Here is a 22988-nt window from a genome sequence, read left to right on the forward strand (position 1 = left end):
TTTTTTAGAGAGAATGCTTTCAAAGGTGACCAACAATAAACGTCCTTGAATTGTCTTCTACACTGTAAGTGTTGTCCCAAGCGTTTGCTATCTGTGCCTTCTTGTAAGCGTTAGTGAAGAAGTCCACTGGGTTGACTTTGTGCATTAGGGGATTCTGAATACTTGGGTTAGGTTACCTTGTAGTCTTCTTTGTTCAAGACTAAAATGGTTCTGTTCCTTTATCCTGTCAGAGAAGGACATTTCTTTATGACTAGCAATGTACCTGCATGCTCTTCGCTACATTAATTCCTAATCTGCAATATCATGGTGACTAATATTCAACAACATTCATACAGTAAGTGCACTGTACATCTTTAACATCTCCTAATTTAACTTCTATGCATTTATCCATGTACCCTACCATTTGTTTGTATTGTTCCCATACAATGCTTAGAGGATACATCACCAAGGTCATCACATAGGGCTTTTTCATAAGTAGCTTTTCAAGTTCAGTGCTTTAGTCTTATGCTTAGTTTTCTCTACCTCAGTGTAGCACACTGCACTTGTCTATATTAGATATTATTTGCCAAATGTCCTATCTAGAATTCTAACCTTTTTGATGTTCTTTTGCAACTAAAATGTTTGCTTATCCTCTTTTTTGGTCTCATCTCTGAATTCGACCATTTGAGTATTCTAACTATATCAGAATCTAGCCACTGGTATGTATTAGAAATAGCAGTGGTGCTAATAAAAACCCTAATACGCAGACATTTCCTAACTAGTCATTTATGAAGAACTTTAATAAAGTCTTCTGAAAATTTAAATATACTACATTGTATGTGTATGTTTTATATTTCCATCACTACAACTGCTTGTTCAAAGAACAAGTTAGGCATTTCCAAAATAAATGCTATTTATGAGCACCCCATTTCCTTACAGATAATTCTCTAGTTTAATTCTGTTTCTCAAGTACCTGTATTATCCATCTTCTATGATAATACTGCTTTCACAAAATTTCATTTTTGTGATTTCTTCCTTCTTTCATGCTTTCATTTGATAAACTTTGAAATGAATCTCTTCTGTATTTCAAGCATCTCGTGCATGACTACTTGTATGCATTTAATAATAGCATGAACACCAAGATGACCCTCTGTTCCCTAAGGAGCCATTTCAGCATGTAATATATTGCTGTAAAAATGCACAAGAGAATTTCGAGAGCTTTATCCCCAAGTCAGACTTTGAAAACTATCATTTCAATGTCTTCTTCAGCATACATGGGAGTTTAAAACATTAATACCAAACTCAATAGGAAAATGGGATAACTGGAAAATAGGAAAATCATTAAGTTAGCCCCTGCTTTAAAGAACTTAAAGCTCTGTAGTAGGAGAGAGGATGGATGTACCTTGCATGAAAAAGGCAAAAGGTCTGTTTTTTTGGTATGTCAACAGCGAAATGTAAACTGTCCTGCAGGGAGTTAGGACACTAGTAGAAGGGAAGATATAGCTATATAGTGGAGTGGAGTTCAGTTTTTTTCCCCTTCTGTACTTTGTTTTACAACAAATGTGTGACTGGGCAGGAATACCTAGTCACCACAATCTCTACTTCTAGTGATCAGTGGCAATCTGACATCACATTACAGTACTGCACTGATCCAAGTCCTGGAACCTCACCTGCTGCCCATGATCATCCCAGCATGACAACAGCTGGGCATCACATGTCCTCATGCTGTCATGAAAGAACAGCTTTCTTGTAAGAAGGCAGTATTGGCAATTATGCCGTGGATGCCCTACTCGCCAGTCTTGAGCTCCAATGAACATCTGCGAGATAAGCTGGGACAATGTGTGGCAGCTAGGACTCAGACATCGGTGAACATGCTTGTCTAGGCACTACAAGAGGAATGGGACACAATCCCACCAGGCAGCATTTGCTAACCTGTGCACTGTCAGAACTGTTATTTTCCTGTGACTTTCCTGGGAATACCACTGCGAATTTGTCGCAACTGTAAATGGTAAAATTTCTTTATGCACCTGTACTTCTTTCTACTAACGTACTACGAAGCAGATGAATTGTTACCCACATTTAGAATAAAGCCAACTTTAAAACTATGAAGAAGCAACACGAAGAAAGAATTTGAAAACTCTGCCAAATGTACATAGTGAAGAGGAAGGCGTCATACGACTCATTTCATATTGAGTGTATGCATCACATTCCAGTAATTATTATGGGTGAGAGCCAATACAGAGCCTATGGAGTGTCACAAGAAACATGTGTCATACAGTTCAACACTTCTTGCTTTGGGCGTTGTTATCTATTGTGTGTGCTCTTTCTTTCGATGCATAGAATACTGTGGTTGTTCTCTATTGTGTGTGCTCTTTCTTTTGGTGTATGGAATATTGTGATTTAAACTTTATCATGGACCCTAGAGGTGTCTTTTTATTAATTTTCCACTATACGAAAGGGTTTCTGGGAATTAATTCTGTTCATAAAAAGAGGTATGGGTGTGGTTCCAAAATGGCTTCTCAATGGCTTACATAGATATTCTGGTCCCCTTTTTTGAACATTTAGTGATTAAACAGTTATACGAGGAGATTTTGGCATTAAGTTTCTATCTTGTTTGACCAGAACATACCAAAATGGTCACAGAAAAGAGAGCTCCATGCCTAAGAGCACCGAACTGTGTTTCTGTTCTTAGTGTTGTGATATGAATGTGAATCACAATTAGTAAACCCCAAAGATTCATCTGGGATAGCAGCAGTGCCAGATAAACACTGCTGCACCACTCAGTAAAGAAGGGAATTCAAAAAACACCAAAATTTACACTCACCTGGATCTTTTCGACCTGGCTTTTCAAACCGTCTGTCTCCCCTTTAAAAAAAACAGTGCACATGAATTAAGGGGTTATACAATGTTCACATGAAAGCAAAGTCACACCGATAGATTTTATAAGACATTTTCATCTTATAAAGAGCGATAATTCCTTGGAGAAAAAGAAAACAAAACAGTAAACAAAAGCTTCAAAATAGCACTATTTTTCCTGAAACCATGTACAAACTCTTCATAAGGGTTTAAGTAAATACAACGTCCCCCTAAGGTTGCAGTAGTTCAGGTGGGTAGCTGCGTCAGCATGCGTAGGCTGCAAAAGGAACAAGTAATAGGTTTATTTCATGCTGAAAAAAAGAAGAAAGAGAACAACAAGGTTTTGGCTGTAGAGCCTTCTTCAGGTGTGTTCGTCTGTCTGTGTCCGTCTGACACACCTGAAGAAGGCTCCATGGCCGAAACGTTGTGTTCTTTTTCTTCTCTTCTTCTTTTTTTCAGCATGGAATAAACCTATTACTTGTCCCCCTAAGGTTGTAAAGTCAATTCTCCAACTTTAAGGACTGAATTAACTGAGGACTTTGCTGAATTAACATTATGTAGTACAGGAGTAGTGCAAATTGGGGTCTGTAAAAATACTCAACAGTCCAACATGCAAACAGGTTTCAAATGGTCTTTACAATAGTTGAACTTCCATGCAGATGTGTACAGGCACATGGTTCAAACAAAAAAATATATTTTTCAAAGGAAACTTAGTAGTTTTTATATTCTCAACAGAAGATTATGTCAACCCTAAAGCAATACCTCCACACTCTCCAAAACCCCAAGCTGATATAGGTTATTACCTTTCCTCCCAGCTCTGGGACCTGTGCATCTCTCGCCCGCCACGACCAAAACCTCCTTCCACATCATCAAAACTTCTTTGGTAAAACCCTCCCTCCCCTCGTCCTCGACCTGCAAGCAAAACCACAACCATGTCTGTAAATTAAAGGCACTATGAAAATCAAGAACCACATCAATGTATACATATATTTAGATATAAATATTTCAAGCGACAGAGCTACATAATGGGAACTAAGAATATTTCCTTTGAAGCATTGCAAAGTAAAGCAAACAAAGGCAAAAAAAAACAAGTTAAAAAAAGTCTCATTCTGAACAGACATGTTGGACAATTTCCATGCTATTTCACAGGTCTGCCCAAATTTTGGGATTACTGCGAACACTAACTTGATTCACCATCACCTACACTTGCAGGTTTTATTCCATTTATTCCCTGACAGAAGTGGAAGTCTTAAGTATTTTGTGGGAAGGAGTGGCAATGAAACCTGCAGCTGTAGCTGTAGTTGGATCTTTGCTCACATGGCTGCCTGCTCAAGGTGAAATTAGGCATAACTCACCTCGACCCCTTGAGGAACTTCGACCTCTTGGTGCCCCTGCCACTGTTCCTCCACCTCGGCCTGTTAATCGCAGGACAGCTGCACTGTTTACAGACATGGAGAAATTTCTCTGTGGACAGACAAACATTTGTTTATATCTCTCGCTTTCCATAAGTACCTCTTCAGAATGATTTCACATCAGGGACTCAGGGAGGTTCTGTGCTGAACAAGAAATAACTTCTGTCCTTAAGAAAATGTAAAACGCCAGAATCCTCACCACAATATATATAGACATATACCATCTGTATATTATATCATCAACTATGTACAAATGTAACATTATAGTGTTGTGACAGCTGTGCAGCAATGACAGTTCAGGTATTCTGATAAGACTTGTCTTTTTTCCACATTTTCCCCAAAACAGCTACATGTGACACAGTAGTGGGTCACTGACGATGTTGCATGACAAATTTCAGCAGGGTAATACACCCCACATACTTTAAATAGTGGTACAGTGATAATGATGCCCTTAATGAAGCCACACAAAAGTTTGGAAATGAAATAACCCAGTCATTTCTTTTTATTCCTTATCCAAGACTAAACAATAATGTACTGCTGTCAAACAGTATAGGTTAATACTTTGAAATCTCTTGAAAAATGACCCATTCTTCAAATTATTTTACTTACAGAAAAGCACTATTATATAGTGAGGATCACCAGTGGATTTATAGAAACATTCCAAGCAGCGGACCAGTTTTCCTTCACTATGTCACACAGTATGTAAGAACCTCCTTGCCTGTTTTGATTGCTTCACTACACCTGTGACTGTTTTCAGGTTGCTAAGCCACATGCAATTTGCGTTTTGTCCACTTTGAAACATCCCTTGTTACACAGGGTCATAAGGAGTGTTCTAACATAAAAATAGGATTGTGACCTGTGACCAAATTATATATCTGGAGTACATTAGAGATCCACTTTGCACATGGCACCTGGAGAATTTTTAAACCACATGGTAGATGCCTACTAGTTCCATCCTCTACAATGAAGCTGTTCTTGAAAATTAGTTTCTAAATTTTCATGTCTTACTTTAACTGCTACACTTTAAAAACAAATTAAGGCAGTTATTGTCTTCGATTTAAGTTCAGCAATTTTCTTGCAACTTCTGACATCATAGCATGACTCACTAATTGCCAAGTGTAGAAAGGGTGTAAAAAGCCTATGAATCCTTGAAAGAGTGTCTCTGCTTTTCTTGATCTTTTACAATTTAATCAGTCTGTTACCAGCTTGTAATGAAGGAATTCAATCAGCATTCTTTATAAACGAGCTTAGCTTTCAAAGGCTAAAGTGCAGCCCTGTCTGTATTCCTTTTCTGTATCAAACAAGGAGACACAAGAATAGTGTCAATTCAATCTGATCAGCCTTTTCTGCAGAGCTACAGTTGTAAGCCACGCCATTCAACTGATTTCAACTGAGGGAAATTAACTACAGATAGTACAAACAGAAAAGCAATTACCTGTTCTTCTTCTGTAAAAGGTACAAGTGCCAGTGGTGGCAGGGGCTCCTCTTGTAAAATAGGAAGAAATTCCTTATCTTGTAGGTCTACAGGAACCTGTCAATGGGAAAGTTCACAGAATGTTCATATAAAGCTACATTTTTTTGACAGAACCTACACGTTAAACAGATTTTTAAGACAAATACAGCATTTTTACTGCTTGAAGAGTAAGATCGCATTTATTTAATTTTGAAAAAAATATATGATATCCTTTAAAAGCAGTAAAAACGCTGTTATGCGTTTTCAAAACTTGTAGTTTTTTTATATTTCTCCTTTAAATCACAATTTAATTGCTACTGATATCAGAGAAGGACCAAACTGCGGTCATTTACCGTTTTTCTAGAGTCCATAAAATGTTTGAGTCCCACAAAAATGTTTGAGTTGCTTAAAGGATAAATGTGATTCTCATAATCAATACTACAAGCTCATTGGCATCACCAAGGCATAGGAAATGAGGATAACAAAGCCAACAAGCCTGCAACAGCACTAAAAGGACTCAGACACAAACCAACATTATCCAGACTAGAGACCACAACAATTGTGCTGTATGAAAACCTTTGCTATTTATCAAAATACTACAGGTAGCAGCAAGAGAAGACCGTGGACACTTTGAAAGAGGGTTAATTGTTCGATTGTATTTGGCTTCAGGAGTTCCACTGACTGTGACAGCTCAGCTTTCTGATATTTTATGAGCAACGGTGTCTATGTTGATGTCAGCTCGGAACTGTGAGGGAAACAAATCACTGACTGAAGGCAACAGTAAGCGCATCCTCCATGATCGAGAAAGTTGTACATTCATTTAAAGTACAAGGCAAAGCAGGCAAGCAACTGCACGCAAATTTCGAACTGCATCGCAAGCAACCAGGTTCATGAAAAACAGACCCCGGAGATTTCCGCAGAGCAAGACAGCATGGTAAGATGACAGGGTACCAACCTCTCATCAAATGGCTGCACACTTTTTCAAAGACAGTAGTACAAAGAGCACAGACATTGAACAATACAGTAGTGAAGAAAAGTGAGGTGTTATTGTGGCTCTGTAACGTTGTGGGGCACATTTTCCTAGCAGGACTTACATGCACTCTTTCCCTTACCACTGAAGGTCAATATTTTTAATGAGCGATCCATCATGTTGCAGCATTCCTTTCCTACTGGGAGGGATGTCATTCCAGGATGACAATGCCCCAGAGCATGTGGTCACCCAATGGTTTAATGAGCATGACACTAACATTATCCATAAGTCATAGCCTTCTCAGTCACCACATGTGAACCCACCAAGAATTCATGGGCTATTCTGGAATGATGCCCAAGACAGTGTTTTCTTCCTCTATTAATCAGGCATCACTTCATTGACTATCTCATGGAGGAATAGTGCGGCATCCTTCCTGCAGAATTCTAGACGCTGGCAGATACTTTGTCACATCACATGCAGGCAGTAATGGCTGTAAGTTTCCATTTCATTTTGTCCACTTCCTATACTCCTCTTTTTTAATTATAGCTGCAAAATCTCAGTATGCAACTTAAAGAACTACTGTGAATGACTGACACGACTTCCGTGAAACAAACTTACCTTATTATCCTTTACATAAAGTGCTAACATTTCTTCTCTTCCATAGCGGTAATCCGCTAGTTTATACTTTGGCAATGCTGGTGAGAGAGGAGGGGAGGTGACGCTGCCTCCACTGGACAAAGCACGGAGCCTGCAGGAAAGAAGAGCACGTGAGCATGAAACAGGCATTCAGTCTACAGCACACTGATCAACAGCTTGGCTCTTTTTTTTTTACTCAAGGAGTAGGTGACACTTGGCTAAATGGCAGAGCTTAAGCCAGAACTTTTAACACACCATTTCTACTGTTGCCTATAGTGCACGTGAAAAGAGCAACCCACTGCTCCAGGTGCCAAGATAATCAGGATCCACCTATCAGCTCGACTTTCCTCATCACGTGATGATCAGTTCTGATCATCCGTAATGTGAGAACTGGTGCAGAGACACCTGACTGAAGGCTGGGTAGAAGCCAATTTGACTTTTGGGAAAAAACATAACACTACCTTTTTAGTTATAAAAAGATAAAGAGTTAAGCAAGGAATTATATAAAACTGCTGAACAGTGAAAATGACAGCAAAGCAAATGTGTAAAAATGTATGCCCACTCCCATTATATTCTTCTAAAAATCCCATCGTCTTCCAACAGTGGAACCAGGTCCTGTTTAAGACTAAACCAGCTTTTATGTAGACCACATCAGCTAATGTGGCACAAAACATTGCCAATCACGGTATATAGCAAACCCATCGAAGGGAAGCCCAATTTTAATGGTCTAGAACTCCACTTCAAGGGGCTGAGACCAACCCCACTGCATGTTGCGACTGCAGTGATCAAGTCCTTGGACCTCCCTTGCTGTCCTTCCCACACCCTTGTTCTCAGATCATAAGACTCCAACAGTACAGTGCATGTCCTCATGCTGCTCATGTAAAAATGACTTTCTTCCAAGGAGCGAATGTGAAAGGATGCCCTTCACGTTAGACCTGACTCCCATTAAACATTTCTGCATGTTTCAGCTAGGATGATGTTTCTAGCATCTAGGTATCAGAGACTTGGGAAAAGGCACATGCTCGCCCAGACTGTAAGAGAGTAACGGGACAGAACCCAGTTGAAAGCATCTGCCACCTGGTGCAAAGCTTGCATCACAGAGCTACGGTTCATACTGCTTTGAATGTTAGTCACACACACTACTGCCCTGCTAATGACAAATTACTCGGCTAAATACAATTAGATACATCATGTCTGTTAATGTCTGGAAATGTCTGTAAAAAATTGGTGTCAGTTCACCAATTACAAAAGATTTTGTGATTTTACTGATGACTTTCATAATCTGTCACAGTGAAACACAACAGGTTTGTTTTAATGCTCAGTGTATTCATAGCAAACTGCTACCATCACTGGCGCACAATTGGCCTTAGTGACAGAGAACTCGACTAAAAAGTAGTTTTGAATTTAATCAAAATCAGAGCTGACTTGGCTTTTTGACCGTAAAGTTTTAAGCTTTATCTTAATCCATAAATTCATTAGAACTCTGGACACACAGAAAAATTAAAGGTGCTTTAAGAAAAACTAACAAAATCCTGTCAATATTTGCAGAGCACTCTCTAAAGCACTGGTTCTCAAAGTATAAGGTGCAGAAGGGTTAACAAGGAGACACTGTCAGAGAACCTAAGAAATAACAGACCATAAGAGGTAGGAAGCATGAGGGACAGGAATGTTTAAATAAGAAAAAAAAAGTAGCGAATGCCCTGTTAGGGTGCTTCCTCATGTTACTTAACAGCCGGAGGAGTTGCCTTACACCGGGTCTATGAGGATTGACAAGCAACGGATTTGCCATAGACATTCTAATTCTTGAAAAACACACATCCTGCAATGTAGTCTTAATGGAAGATATCCCATGAAAAGACCCTGTTGGCCAAGGTAATCCTCAAAGCCAAGGTTCATGTAAGGTAATTTACAAAAAGGCCAGTTGATGACCAAGTTTAATTAGAAAATTCTAGAATGTGAGGCTCCACAGTGCTCCCGCTTTGAGCACACTTGAGGAGCACATGTACCACAAGCAAGCTGGTGTGGAACCCTGCAGTGCTGTCAATACCTTCAGGTCTACCCCTACATCCTTCATAAACCACAAGGCTCCTTTTCACCAAAGTGGTCAGAAAGCACTCTATCCTAATGACTCTAGATGCCCTCAGAGAACGTACACACCTTAGGGGTACACTCCCCGTGCAGAGGGCTGTGTAACTTTTTAGCCTGGAGCACCAACTGTCTGAGGACCTGCTGGTCTGTACTTGTCAATGAGAGGGGAGAGGCGACAGGTTTAGCAACCTGGTCTCCAAGCCTCCCAACAGCACTGTTCTATAATCTGTTATTTTGTTTTGGCCCAGACAAATATTTAGAATTCCACACTACTACTATGACAGCACATCTAGTGGTGCACATTTTTTTACACCAGTTAGGGTTTTCAGGGACTTCAGGTTACGTTTTATTGGAGACACCTTTGACTCAAGAGTGACAAGATCGCAAGATTGGCTTTGAAGGATCCCATAGGTAAAATAAATTACTGCATAGAACAAATTTAAAGATTTGATTAAGTGAAGGCAAACAGGCCCCTTACTTTCCTTTGAAGCTTGGTCAGCTCACTTTGTGTCTTCAACTGTGCAAATACCTATATAGGTATAGATATTTATGTGTTGTACAGTACTGTTTGTTGTGTTTCAATATTTGAAAAATTGCTAAATTGAAATTAGGCTGGAAGAGTTCATTCCACATTCTAATTTTCAAAATGTGCTAGTACAAACACTTAAGAAAATTAGTTCAGCACAGCTAGAAAATGAAATACAACAAGCCTAACTAGGCTCTCAAAGGAGGAGGGCTCTGGGGATCTGGTCCTTTGTACTAAAAAGGTTGGGAAAGACAATCTAGAATCTTTTGTGGGTAGTGCCGTGATTACCTCTACACAAATTAAAATGAATAATGTATCACTAAAATACACTGTGATGCCCCATGTATGCTAAAACCTCTAATGACAAAATCATCCCGTGTACAGTGGCTTGGGAAAAAGACTAAAAAGACTGGGAAAGATCAGCACTTGGGGATAAGAAAGGTCTCTGATGTTCCCATTCCTGATTCTTCCTACGTGTTAAACAAAGTATCAAAATGTGACTGCAAAACCTACACTCAGCTGTATGGAGAGCATGTGTTTGACTTGCACCTACATGAAAGTTCCCAAAGAACAGGCGGCTAATTAAATTATTCATACAAAATTAAACACTGCAGTGTAAAAGTAACACCACCCTGACTGAACATGCTTGCGTTTTAGTTCACTCCGAAACACTGGACCTTAAGGAGACCTACCTCATCCACAAACCTTTGAAATACACCATGATATTCCACTGTGTTGTCTGCAAATGGTGTGTGATATCATTAAGCTAAATATTCTGAACATGTCTCATTTAATTTGAGGAAATATTCAGCATTCAGGAACAGATTAAATCACATCAAAATCCACTTACCATTCTGGTCCAAAGTTAAGTGTCTGGGTTTCTGCCATTATATTATTTCTTGGAATTCTAATGGGAGGAAAAAGAAACAGTCACCATTTTTGAACAGTGAAATCAACATAACACAATCAAGTTACAACTGCAACTTCAGATAAAGTTATAACAAAATGAATCCCTCTCATTTTAAATATCCAGTCAAATAAGAAAAAATGAAAGGACCCAAGACTGACTGTGGTAATTAACTTTCAATCCAATAATACAATAATACAATAAGACACTTTGTCCAAGGAATGCACAACATATTTTTTGGGTCACTTCAGATCTTATTTAACAATAGCGCAACTTTCCTTTTGTACTTTTTTACAAGGTAAGATTTCCCTAATAGCTGCAGCTCTTGCACATTTATAAATAGACATGTTAATACTAGTAAACACAACCACCAGAAATTACTAGACTGTAATATATGAATTAATATTTACCACAGTAAATACTACTGCTGCAAAGTAAGACTGCAAACAACTTGGCTTTGTTTGATCTAAATGGTTAGATTGATATTCAGAAATCAATATCACATTGCAAAATTAATCTGATAAACAGCAATTACACTGAGTTATATCCGTACAACAAAGTATTTAGGTATGAGATCTGTTTACAACTTGGCAACAGCTGAGGATCTACAAGTTCCTGATTCCAAATACACATCTTATTCTAAGCAAGATCAAATACAAGAAAACAAAAGCCTTCTTAAGGCTCACATTCACAAAGCATAGAATCAACAGAATAAATGCAATTCAAAATACATTAAACCTTGACTAACAATACCCATTTTTAGCCTCTTTTCCCATTCTTCCTCAATATTTTGAAATTCCTAAATCTGCTGGACTATAGAATGGTGAAGAGCACAACACTTTCTCTATAGACTCATGAGATTTGTTAAGTCTTCACAAACACTCAGATATTTCTACAGATGCACTACAGAAAGTATTTGGTACAGTTTGGTAGGGCAATAGCTTAGCTCATGACATAAATAAAAATACAGAAGGTGGTGAAGACAGCTGAGGCCATCACTGACATAGAACTCCCTTTTATGTAAAGGAACAAGTAAGAGGTTTATTCCATGCTGAAAAAAAAGAAGAAAGAGAACACAACGTTTCGGCCGTGGAGCCTGAAAAAGTTGTGTTCTCTTTCTTCTTTTTTCCGGCATGGAATAAACCTATTACTTGTTCCTTTGCAGCCTACGCATGCTGACGCAGCTACCCACCTGAACTACTCCCTTTTATGTATACCATCTTCACTACATGCTGTCTCAGAATCGCAAGTAATATAATCAAGGCCCAAAACTACCCTAGGACTGTACTTTTTTCTATTCTTCCTTCTGGCAGTATAAAAGCCCGGACACCTAGGTTCAAAGAAACCTCAGAGCCAGAAGACTTCTAAACTCCACCTCTTACATCCCAACCCCCACTTACACTCCTGTTTTTGCACTGAACTCAAGATATTGCCACTTCTTGAATTCTGCACACCACTGATATCTAAATGCTGGTTAAAACTATACTGTAGCTGCTACCATGTTCCTGTCTCCAGGAATTGTGGTGTCATTTGTATGTCATTTTCTGTCATTGTTATGTTACATCATTTGTCATGTGAGGTCAACACACAAGTAAGCATTTCATCGTATTTGGGTACGTATGACAAACATGAATGCCCTGTCAAAAAAAATCCACACTATCTACACGAAGATACTGCATTATCCAAAAAATGTCCACTTTCCACATATTCATGCTCTATTTCAAAGTCTTCAGCCAATATACCTTGACTAAACCCATACTGCTGGACACGTCACTCGCTAAATATTCTGCAAGTCAATTGCACAGGTCATAGAACCACAGAACCCCTTTGAATACCGCTGCCAAGGTGAACTGCCACACTTCTGACTGCCTTCCAGACCCTCCTCAAAGTCTGAACAGGTGAGTTCATTTCAAATTCGGTACTTATTCAATACAAATCCTGTCATTCTTGTGCTTCATGTTGTATTGGCTTTTTTCATGATATTGCAATTTCTGTACCTTGTACTGTAAGTTATATTCCCTTGAGCAGTTTATAAACTGTGTGTACACCACCCTACACTACATTTTGGTGCTTCTGTCAATTTGTTGACAGCTCATTCCCTCTAGAAAACTGGCTAAAAAAAAAAGATTATAAAGAATGTGTTCACAAAGCAAGTCCCTCCAATGCACCCGGATGCCCCTACCCGTTCAGTTACCTGCTGAAATATGTATGGAGTTTATACTCTGGATCTTCCGGTCTCCACAGTGCACTCGCGCTTCCCAGTGGGATCCTTTCTCCCTATCCAATGTGCCAAAAGCAGGGCGGTCCCCCAGCCCTCCACACCGTGGCTGGAGTTTCAGTCTCTGCAGCTATTTTAGGAAATCAGAACTGACTTACCCAATTAGGAACAATGTTCTGACATGCCTGTCCCAACCGAGTCAACGAGAGGATTCCCCTTGCAGTGCCCTGGCTCAGTTGGTCTTGGGACAGTGTGTCAAAGTGACCAAGCTCCTAAATGGAGCCTCCTACTACTAATTTGTCTGCTACCACTGAAAGATAACTACGTTTTCATCCTCGAGAGAGCAGAGACTAACAAGTAAGGCCTGGCTTTTCACCCACGTGAATATCTTTGTTTCAGAAACTTTTGATATCAATCAATTTATTATGTGCACTGGAAACATACAAGCAATAAGCCAATTTATACCCGTTTAACTTACTACTCAAAGTAACTGAAAGCTGAAAGTTGTTCCATGTCCCCTCCAAACACAACTCCAAGGACTGAACGCTATTTAGTACTGTACAAAATAAAAAGTCACAGCAACAATGAGGATGACTGCATCACCAGCAGGGCCACTTTTTCCTGAAACACTTAACAGTCACTGTGGATTTTATCTCAGTATCTTTACTACACAAGATTAAAAGAAAATGTAACGAAAAAATCAAGACAAGCCCCCCACTACCAGACAGGTCTTCACAGCTCAGCCACCTGTACAAAATAAAATAGGTCAGCTGGTTACAAGACGACCTGAAAACACACAATTCCCTGATATACCATGCAAACTTCACTCCTTCTGAGATCCAAATGGCTTCAGCTACCACACTTCCTCATTTCCCAGAACATGAAGATAACAGGCCTACTTCCAACAAAATGTGACTGTTTTCATATTCCTTTAGAATATGAAACAGGGTAACCTTGTTGCCATTTAAAAGGACTGAAAGTGGGGGGAGGAGGCCTTCATCCTTTTCCATCTCCCTATAACAGAATTTATTCAAGATGTTTAAGTTGCAAAGGAACAAGCAAGGGTTTATTCCATGCTGAAAAGAGGAGAAACACTGTTTCGGCTGTGGGGCCTGCTTCAGGTGTGTGAGGAAATGTGGAGATGGGGAGCCTTCTTCATCACACCTGAAAAAGGCTCCACAGCCTTTCTTTTCTTCTCTTAGAAGAAACCTTTACTTGTTCCTTTGCAGCCTACGCATGCTGACACAGCTGCCTACTTGAACTATGTCAGATTGTTAAGTTACCATGCAACAAAAACTATTACTCTCATCACAATATGCACATGATCCACTGTTCTGATCCACTTTTTTAACCTACATAAAAGTAACTGTGAGCTCTTTCGGGGAAAAAAACACTTAATGCAAAGATAAAAGTGCCTTTACATTTCTGAAAACAAATGTCTAATTGTAAGACAGCAAAGGCTTTTGAATTCTATCTGTTTTTTTAAGAACACTATACAAGTTAACTTATTTTAATTTCCCAATCTCATTAAGGTCAAATCTCACCCTTTTTATGTCTAAGGAAAATGAAGCTTAACCCAGTTTTCCTTCCATTTGTTGCTCTTCTGCAAGAATTAAATGTGTGGCAAACAATGTAGGGGAAATGTTGCATGTGGACAGACATGGACAAACTTGGGCTGCATGTTAATGACTGGTTAATTCCAGATTAGCAGAAAAGTAGGATAAAAAAACAGCCTTCAAGGAAGTACTACTTTAGAGTAAAGCTCATCAAGGGTAAACTAAACATTAAGAAAAGGTCAACATTAAAAAGGTGAAGGTTTACGTTATGAGCCAGCCTGTCACTCAGATTTCCCACAAACATCCCACTGAAGCGAATCAGCACTTTACTGAGAACACCGATTAAGAGGGGAATGAATCTCACTGCCGTGGAAGAAGGAGGTGGCACATAACCAGGTGTAGAGCTTGCGGGCTGCCACTGAGCACTCAATTATCGCTTTCATGAATGAAATACAAACAGCACCAAACAAAAAGTTCAACCGTTTCACACAACTGTTTGGTAAATGTAACATGACACAACAGCTGCACCCATCAAGAGTTTGTATTATATGAATTCCTAAAGTATTAAAAAGAGTGTATTAATAAAAGGCACTGATTTTGGTAGTCTTTAAACAAATGCCAAGGTCCGCTTTCGGCTAATTTGTAACACTTACACAGATAAGCATAATCATTTTCCAGTTTTATCACTACTTCTTAAATACAACATTAACATCAACATTAATATTAACAGTAAATTTATGTTTCTAGCAAAAAACAAAAGAATGAAATTGTCACTCTATTCTTCTGTTCCAGAATAAATTCATTTTTAATTTTGTATTATATTTTACACTGGGGTACAATTTGAACAACTTATGGTCCCCCCAAAACCTGACAGTCTGGACAGCCTGATGTGTTATTGAAATAAATCATATCGGTGTTTGCATCAGTGGAAGATGGAAAAAATCCCATTTATTTTCAGTACTTTGCCTCACTCCTTTCAGATGAAACCTCCTTGGTCCATTCTGACCTGGGGCAGCAGACCCGACTGAATCAAAATCAAAACAGCTTCACCCGAGATCATCTCATCACTGTACAGACTTCAGCAACTGACCTCACTTCCGAGTCTGACATTTATGCTTTGGGTCAGGTGGATGTAATCTGTACTCATGTGAACAAGTCTTGCTCTTTTAAAATGCTGGATTGCTGAATGGTCAAACATGACTCCACAAGAAAAAGCAGAACATTTCAAAAGTTTTTCATTTTCATTAACAACAGCTATAATGTTCAAGTCAGAAGTGAAAAGACTTACTAGCACGGGAAAAACAAAATGATCTGAATGACCAGGTAAAACTCCTCTCAACTAAAATGCTCACTCTATAGTGATATATATATATAATGGTGTTTTCTGCAGGATGGAGACAGCAATATCCTTCTATAACAAAGTTAATGAACTCACACCTGGTATCATTTTAGGCTCATGAAACATCAGAATTTTCAGCTTTCTTGGTCACTGAAGCTTCTGAAGCCAAAAATGCTCCAACAGCCACCTCTCTTTTCAACCTTGTGCAGATGCCCCTGCTTTCAATATATTTGCTGTGTCCTGGGTATTTCCATTTTTGTAGCCAACACCTTTGGTTTTAAGTCAGCTCTATGTTCTTATGGGGTGTGTACAGCAGCTGCCGAGTCCCCTGGGTAAGAGTGGGGTTCTCGTGTGCACACACTCAAACTCACCTCAACGTCTCACTTTTTGAGCACTGTTCTTGATGGAAAAATGGGTTTCCCTTTCCGGGGGGATCCCACTCATCCATAACGATAAGCTCAGTTTGGAGCAAAAAAAAACTCCTCTGATATAAAAGCAACTCATTTTAATGGGAAAAGATACCTAATAAGATTCTTTGAGCAGAACATAGGGTGGAGATGTAAAGTGATGATAGTTATACATATAGTTGATTGTAAGCCTGCAAATTACATTAGCAGAATTTAAAATCTAAAGGAAGGTTCTGTACCTTATAAAGGTCTTTCGATTTTAAGTGCAGAAATGTATAACACCTGCAAAAGTGTTGTTTGAGCACCCTGCTAATAAAGAGCTTGACTAAAGATACTACAGGTTTTTATAGATGAAAGGAGAGGAACCATCCAGCCACCCACCAATTATTAACCACTTCTTCCACTTTAGGCTCCGGCTCCCCTGCGACCCTATCTCAGCAAGCAGGGAGGGCAAGGCAGGGTACACCCTGGTCACGGCGCCAGTCTATCACAGGGCACACTCAGACACGTGTTCACTCACACCAGGGCCAGTTTTCCCCAGAAACCAATTTACCTAACCTTCCACAATTAACTTGTTTTAGAATGGGGGAGAAAAACAAAGCAGAGGAAACCCGCACAAACACAGGGAAAACAAACTCCACAGAGGAACTGAACCTAGGACCCCAGCACTCCCAGGCAGTAATGCAAACTGCTGCTTCACTGTGCTGCCTATAGAGGAACCACTGGGAGTAAAATAACTTGACCAACCAGGTGATGAGTCTGACCCCGCTGCCTGTAGTAAAAATTGTATAATGTGTACTTATGAAACAAAAATGGCTTCTGGATAGCCTGTGTATCAGTTACCACTGTAACCAAAGGGCAACTCTGGCCTTATAATTGCTTCACTTGTGTTTTGATTTCTCATTTTCTGAATCTTACAGGAGAAGGCAGACACTAATAATCAGTTTCTCCACATTTACTCTTGTCTTAAAAAAAAGAACAGAAAATGAGTGTCTGTATATGGGGGAGTGAATCTGCTTGTTTCTGTTTTTAGAATTTGTTCAAATTTGGAAGGTAAGAGATTTGCAGTAAAAGACTACCACACTGCCTACGCTGTAAATATGCCTTGTGTGAATGCCAACATTCATTGCAATGTTAAAGAGATAAAATCATTTTAAATCAGCAACTTTTTGAAAACACGTCCTTTTTAGATTTCTGAAAGGACCTCCAAGAACACACACAGTGTACAGGAACACAACACAACACTGGTCCCAATTGTTCACTATGGACAAACTGTGGGCAGTCTGCCTAACTAATGCAATTACCAAAGAGTGGGCGGATTACCCACTGAAAAAAAAAAAGTTCTTAGTCTACAGGTTTCATTTGATAAACTTCCAGAACATATTCTTTATAGACTAATCACAAGTAGGGACTCATGCGTGATCACCATAAGGTTCCTAAACTTAAGAAATCAGAATTTGAATCCACATGCAAGAAAGGGCAGCAGGTGCACAAATTTCTCATTCCAGCCTCGGCGAAGTAGTGATGAAAAATAATACAGGACTCTTTTGAGTCCCTGTAACCGGTGACAATTAATAAGTTCAGTCCAATTATATGCCCTGTCAGTCAAACGCAAAGAAAAGAATATTTGGTAAGGGTGTCATTCATTGATTTAATGACACCTGAGAGACAAACAGCCTTGCCCTCCGCCTTGACAGAAACAGAGTCACCTATTAATAGATAAGCACCTTTTTGATGTTTTTGCACATACATGTCTTTCTGAATCCACACAGAGACAAAAGAGACAAAACAACTGCATTTATATAGCACTTTTGATCATAAAGGATTCCATATTGCTTTATATATTTATGAAACGGGTCCCTTTGTCCGCCACTTAGGTGACACATTGAAGCCCCAATACACAGCAGATAAAGGGGAGGTGTAGGACTGTCAGGAGACTGGTGTGCCCTGAGACGATGATTTGCAAAACACTGGTTCAAAGAAAAAAGTGCCACCTACTGGCCCACTGACACCACCTGCAGCAGCAACATCGATTCCCATAAGGATCTCTACTGACCACTCTGCCTTCCGAGATCTAACAAGATCAGACCATAAAGAGGTACAACGGCTTAAGTGTTTTAAGTGTGTATACATATAGAAACAGTTACAAAAGAGATAGATGTTGCATATTGATATAAATTAATGAGAATACTCTGTGGTGCAGCTCCTCTCCTTTATCAAGGCAGAAATGTACCTACACACTCTGCAGCCTTGATATAGAAGATCACAGCCCATTCTTGGCACAGAATCTGCTGGGCAGTCCCAGACAGTAATGGGAGGCTTCTGCAAGGTAAACTATAACTCGATACGTTTTCTCTAGAAGGAATGCCTGCCTGCCCGTGCCAATGTTTGCCTGCCCAATGTGCCTGCATTTTAACAGAAGATGCTGCCCAAGCTTCAGCTCACACATTCCCAGCAATGCAAATATGAAAAAGGTCAGAGGCTTCCCCCTCCCAGCCGGGCCCCTGCCAGTCCCCAGACTTCACCTGCCCCCAATAAGCACAGGTGAGCTGTCCTCAACACAGTCCTTGGCTTAAACCCTCAGATACAGATTCTATACCGGGAACCCCACAGACCTGGACTGCTAAGCACATCCACACATTATCTCCACCTTCCATGAGACAGAGAGCACCACAAAGTACAGCACTCTGCCATAATTCTCTAATGCTCCGTAAACCCACTCAGTAAACAGATGTTCTTTCAGTATATCTGACAGTCCTGTCCTGGCAGTTAAATAACCTAATGCAGGTCTTTGAGAGCCCACGCGGTTGAGATGCGTGGCTGTAAATGACCTCATGGAACAAACAAGTTGTAGCCCTATTATTGCTTCACCTTTCTATATGAAAAACATCACTGATGAGTCACCAGCTGTAGATTTTTAAATCTACTTTTAAATTTTAACAGTCAACGATTTGAAAGTCGCAATTTAAAGCTGAAGACAAAAACTCAAAAAGACTTGCTCAGAGCGAGGCGATTCCTACACAGTTAAAACGCTAGGTGGTAAAAAAAATCAGCTTCCCGATAAAGTTCAGAAGAGACAAAACTACCAAATACTTTTACAGGGTGCACGTACATCAGGGCACGGCTGACAGAAAGCCTCGCGAAAATATCCGCATGGGAAACTTGTGCTGCGTTCAGAAAAATCCGAGATTCTCACTCGCGTAAGAAAAAAAAAGTATTTAAAAACACAGCATTTATTTCTACACTGTATGTAAACGGGAGTCATCCCTCGAACCACATTCGACATCACCATAATGCATCAGAGGATGAAAGCCTTTTAAAGGACGAGCTGCTTAATAAAGAAACGACTCGAGAAGAGTGGGTACGAATAAAAGTGGGTATTTTAAAGTTTCCAGCTCAGGCGTCGGGGTGCCCCGGTAGGCCACCTGGAAAAGCGCTCCAGTGCAAACTGCAGTTTCAAACTGTCTTGTCATTGCAGAATCCAGAGCAGCTACTGGAATTCGTGGAGGCATTGTGTGCTCTGTGGGCAAACTGTCACAACTTTTTCGTCAGGACTTCCCTCCCCCAGCCTCACAAACAGCACCAGTCCGACCACCTTCATCGACCACAAAATACCACGAGCAAAAGACTTCGAAACGAGACAAACAGATAGTCCCCAACTGTATGAAAGTACACTGACACGCCAGTTAATCCCTAACCGACCCCCTCCCCTCCCCTCGCTATCACTCTCCTGAACCTTCCGTGCGGCCTAGCAGCCTGCCGCCACACCCCGTTTTCCTGCCGTTCCAGGGCGCCTGAAGTCAGCCCCGACACGGCACCCCTACCACACTCGAGCCCGCAGATACACGGCCACTCAACCATGCGGGTCCCGAAACCGGAGCAAATTGCTTCCGATCAACTGGGGACAGGGATCAAGACGATAGTGACATGTTCATTTTAATCGTCTAGGTTTATTTAATAACAACAGCTACAATTTCCACCGCGCTGTCTTACCTCTGCTTTACTAACAGTGCAGGGTATCTATGCGAGCTCTCTGTCTCCCTTCGTTTCCACAACAAGATGGCTGAGTTCAGGTCACATGATCACATATAACCCACTAGGGACCCGGATGGTTTGGGATTATCAACCATAGACGCTCTTTCGCTATGTTCAATTACCACGTCTCAAGGAGACCATAGGATTTAATCACTTTTAGTGCACTGCTGTACTACAGACAAAAAAAAAATCCCTTTTAGAGGCTGCATGTTCGTGTTAAAATATATGTTTATATAAAAATTAAGGTTCCTAATTCAGTCGTATTCATGAAGTTTCAGTATTTATAATGGTGTTTTAAAGTTTCACTTTTGAACTTGAATTCGAGTGCACGTTGGATTTCTCACAAAGTCATCTTAGTTGAAAATGTTAAGAAATCTAGTTAAATATAGTTGCCTTATTTATTTCATTATTATGAAATACCTGAATCAGAAAGTGTTTGACATTAAACTCAAGACCATTGTCTTAGTGCCATTTTCCAACATCATGTTATCAAATCATGCTTGGATTGTTTTAAAAAGTGCCAGTTTGGAGTGGAACCATCTCTCGTTTCTTGTGAGAATGGGAGAGATCTGGACTACAACCAATTTGTTTTTACTAATTCACAATGAATGAATCAATGTCCTTTGGCTCTGAGTGGATTAGAAGAGACCTTACAATTTTGGGCTCCTGAACTTTGTGGTTATTCTCATATTGGCCTCATAATCCCCTCTCTTGGCAGAATCAGCTATCCACAAACGTCAGGACTGCACTATCATTATCCTTATGGTGTCTCCTCTGAGCCCACTGCTCAAAATGTACATCATGTGATCTGACTCTCTGCTTTTTAAACTATTGTCACCAGAGCTACGTCTAGACATCCAAAACAGATCTTACTCAGGCTCCTTTTGGTCTACAATATGGTGACTGCACATTATACTACAAACATTTCCTGTTTGTTCTTTTCTTCTCAGACGATTGGATATAGTGCTTCTTAGTGTTTATACACTTCACTGTGTGTATACTTACAACACAAGTCACATTGGATAAAATTGTCATCCAGACCAAGTGTGTTGTCAAAGTTTTTAGCTCAGACCAGACTCATCCAAATTATTTTGTGAGAGAGTAAACCATCAGAAGGAAATCAACATTGTCTTATTATTTGGTTATTATTTATTCAGTTGCCTTATTTAAAGTAGGATTTAGTCTTGGGGGGGAGGCAAAACAAAGGGAACGCTATCCTGCTCATCTTAATCATGTATTAAATAATTTAATAGATCAGCGCTCACTGTTCTTCCAGTGGACGTTTTAATCTGAAATTCACATTATATAATTAAGGAGAACAGCAATATTAATAATCACCTTCAAACTCCAATGCAGTAAGTTGATTCTTTATTTTAAGGGATTGCTTGAAGAGTTGTCATAAAACCCGATAATGTTACAGACTGTTATTTAAAACACAATGCCTTGTTTAAAAAATGTTTCACAGCAAACACAGAAAATCAATTGTTTTTAGACTGGCCCGAATTGCAGACTTGGCAGAGATGAGATTAGAGAAGTTGAAAAGAGGTTCCGGGCTTTGTGGGCATAAACATTTTTCAATTTCCCATGCTTGAAAGGTGTTTGACTTGGTGGCACAGTGGTTGGCGTTGCGGCTTTGCAGTGCTGCATGGAGCCCTGCTTTTAATTTCAGACCTGGGGTGCTATCTGTGTGGAGTTGGTATGTTTGCCCTGTGTTTGCATGGGTTTTCACCAAGTGCTCCAGTTTTCTCTCACAGGTACTGTAAGTTAATTGCCTGCTGGGAAAACTGGCCTAGGTGTGAGTATGTGTATGTTTGTGTCTGTGTGTATCCTGCAATGGACTGGCTTCCCATACAGGAGGTACTGTATTTTGCCTTGTGCCCGTTGCTTGCTGAGCTAGACTCTGGCTCCCCCCGTGACTCTGAATTGGATAAAGCATTTCTAAGAAGGATGGATAAAAGACATTTCTCAAATATTTGAATACCCACAGATAGTGTACATACACGATGCGCACAGCATATCTCTTTCCTGAAATGTTTTTGTTGGGCCTTTGCCATAATATTTTCACCTTTGTTTCAGAGTCACTCAGTAGAGTGATGTGTGTCTTCATGCAGTACCTCTGTGCACGTTCTTGAATTCTGTGTAATCTTGAGCTCTCCCTCAGAAAACACCACTGATCTTGCCCCAGATCCAGAACACAACTGAACAAAAGCTAAAATAAATCATCAGATGAGGTTGTTGATGTTCTTGCACTTCAGACTATCCCAGTAATCCCTTAAACTAGAATTAGGTACCTGTTGGTCCCCTTCCATGACCCTTCCATGTCCTTCAGAGGGCAGCCACTGGAAAGGATATTCCATTTGCTGATCAAAGAGTTCATGTTGTATCAGTCTGTGTGCTCTGACCACAATAGTTAACACACCTTCAGAGCCCTAATGATAATTCTTTTAAATAAATAACCCAAAGCAAAAAAACAATCTGATTTAAAAAGGGTATAACCTCACAGAGGTTAATGGAGCTTACCATAATATACAGTTGCTCTGATTTGAACTCCTGTAGGAATGTACTGTATGCTGTAACTAACTGTACCTACATTTACCTCTGAAATA

At 39.9% G+C, this 22988-nt stretch overlaps 1 protein-coding gene across 8 annotated transcripts in view; it reads right to left on the reverse strand.

Moving 5' to 3' along the window:
- Positions 1 to 20438, reverse strand: part of gigyf2 (GRB10 interacting GYF protein 2) — a 60862-nt gene extending 40424 nt beyond the window's left edge. For 5 of the 8 annotated variants that reach the window (XM_069197673.1, XM_069197672.1, XM_015361646.2 and 2 more), the window contains exons 1-6: positions 10771 to 10827; positions 7289 to 7418; positions 5683 to 5778; positions 4191 to 4299; positions 3639 to 3747; positions 2804 to 2844 (exon numbers count right to left, since the gene is read on the reverse strand). In XM_069197673.1, coding sequence (XP_069053774.1) covers positions 2804 to 2844; positions 3639 to 3747; positions 4191 to 4299; positions 5683 to 5778; positions 7289 to 7418; positions 10771 to 10808 — 523 coding nt within the window. In that variant the 5' untranslated portion in view covers positions 10809 to 10827. Of the gene's footprint in view, positions 1 to 2803; positions 2845 to 3638; positions 3748 to 4190; positions 4300 to 5682; positions 5779 to 7288; positions 7419 to 10770; positions 10828 to 12227; positions 12247 to 13021; positions 13685 to 20340 lie in introns of those variants that run through there. The other 3 variants (XM_069197674.1, XM_069197676.1, XM_069197675.1) reach the window with 3 other exon arrangements.
- Between the last annotated feature and the right edge of the window lie 2550 nt (positions 20439 to 22988).

Source organism: Lepisosteus oculatus, chromosome 13, assembly GCF_040954835.1.
Source record: "Lepisosteus oculatus isolate fLepOcu1 chromosome 13, fLepOcu1.hap2, whole genome shotgun sequence".
NCBI lineage: Eukaryota > Metazoa > Chordata > Actinopteri > Semionotiformes > Lepisosteidae > Lepisosteus > Lepisosteus oculatus.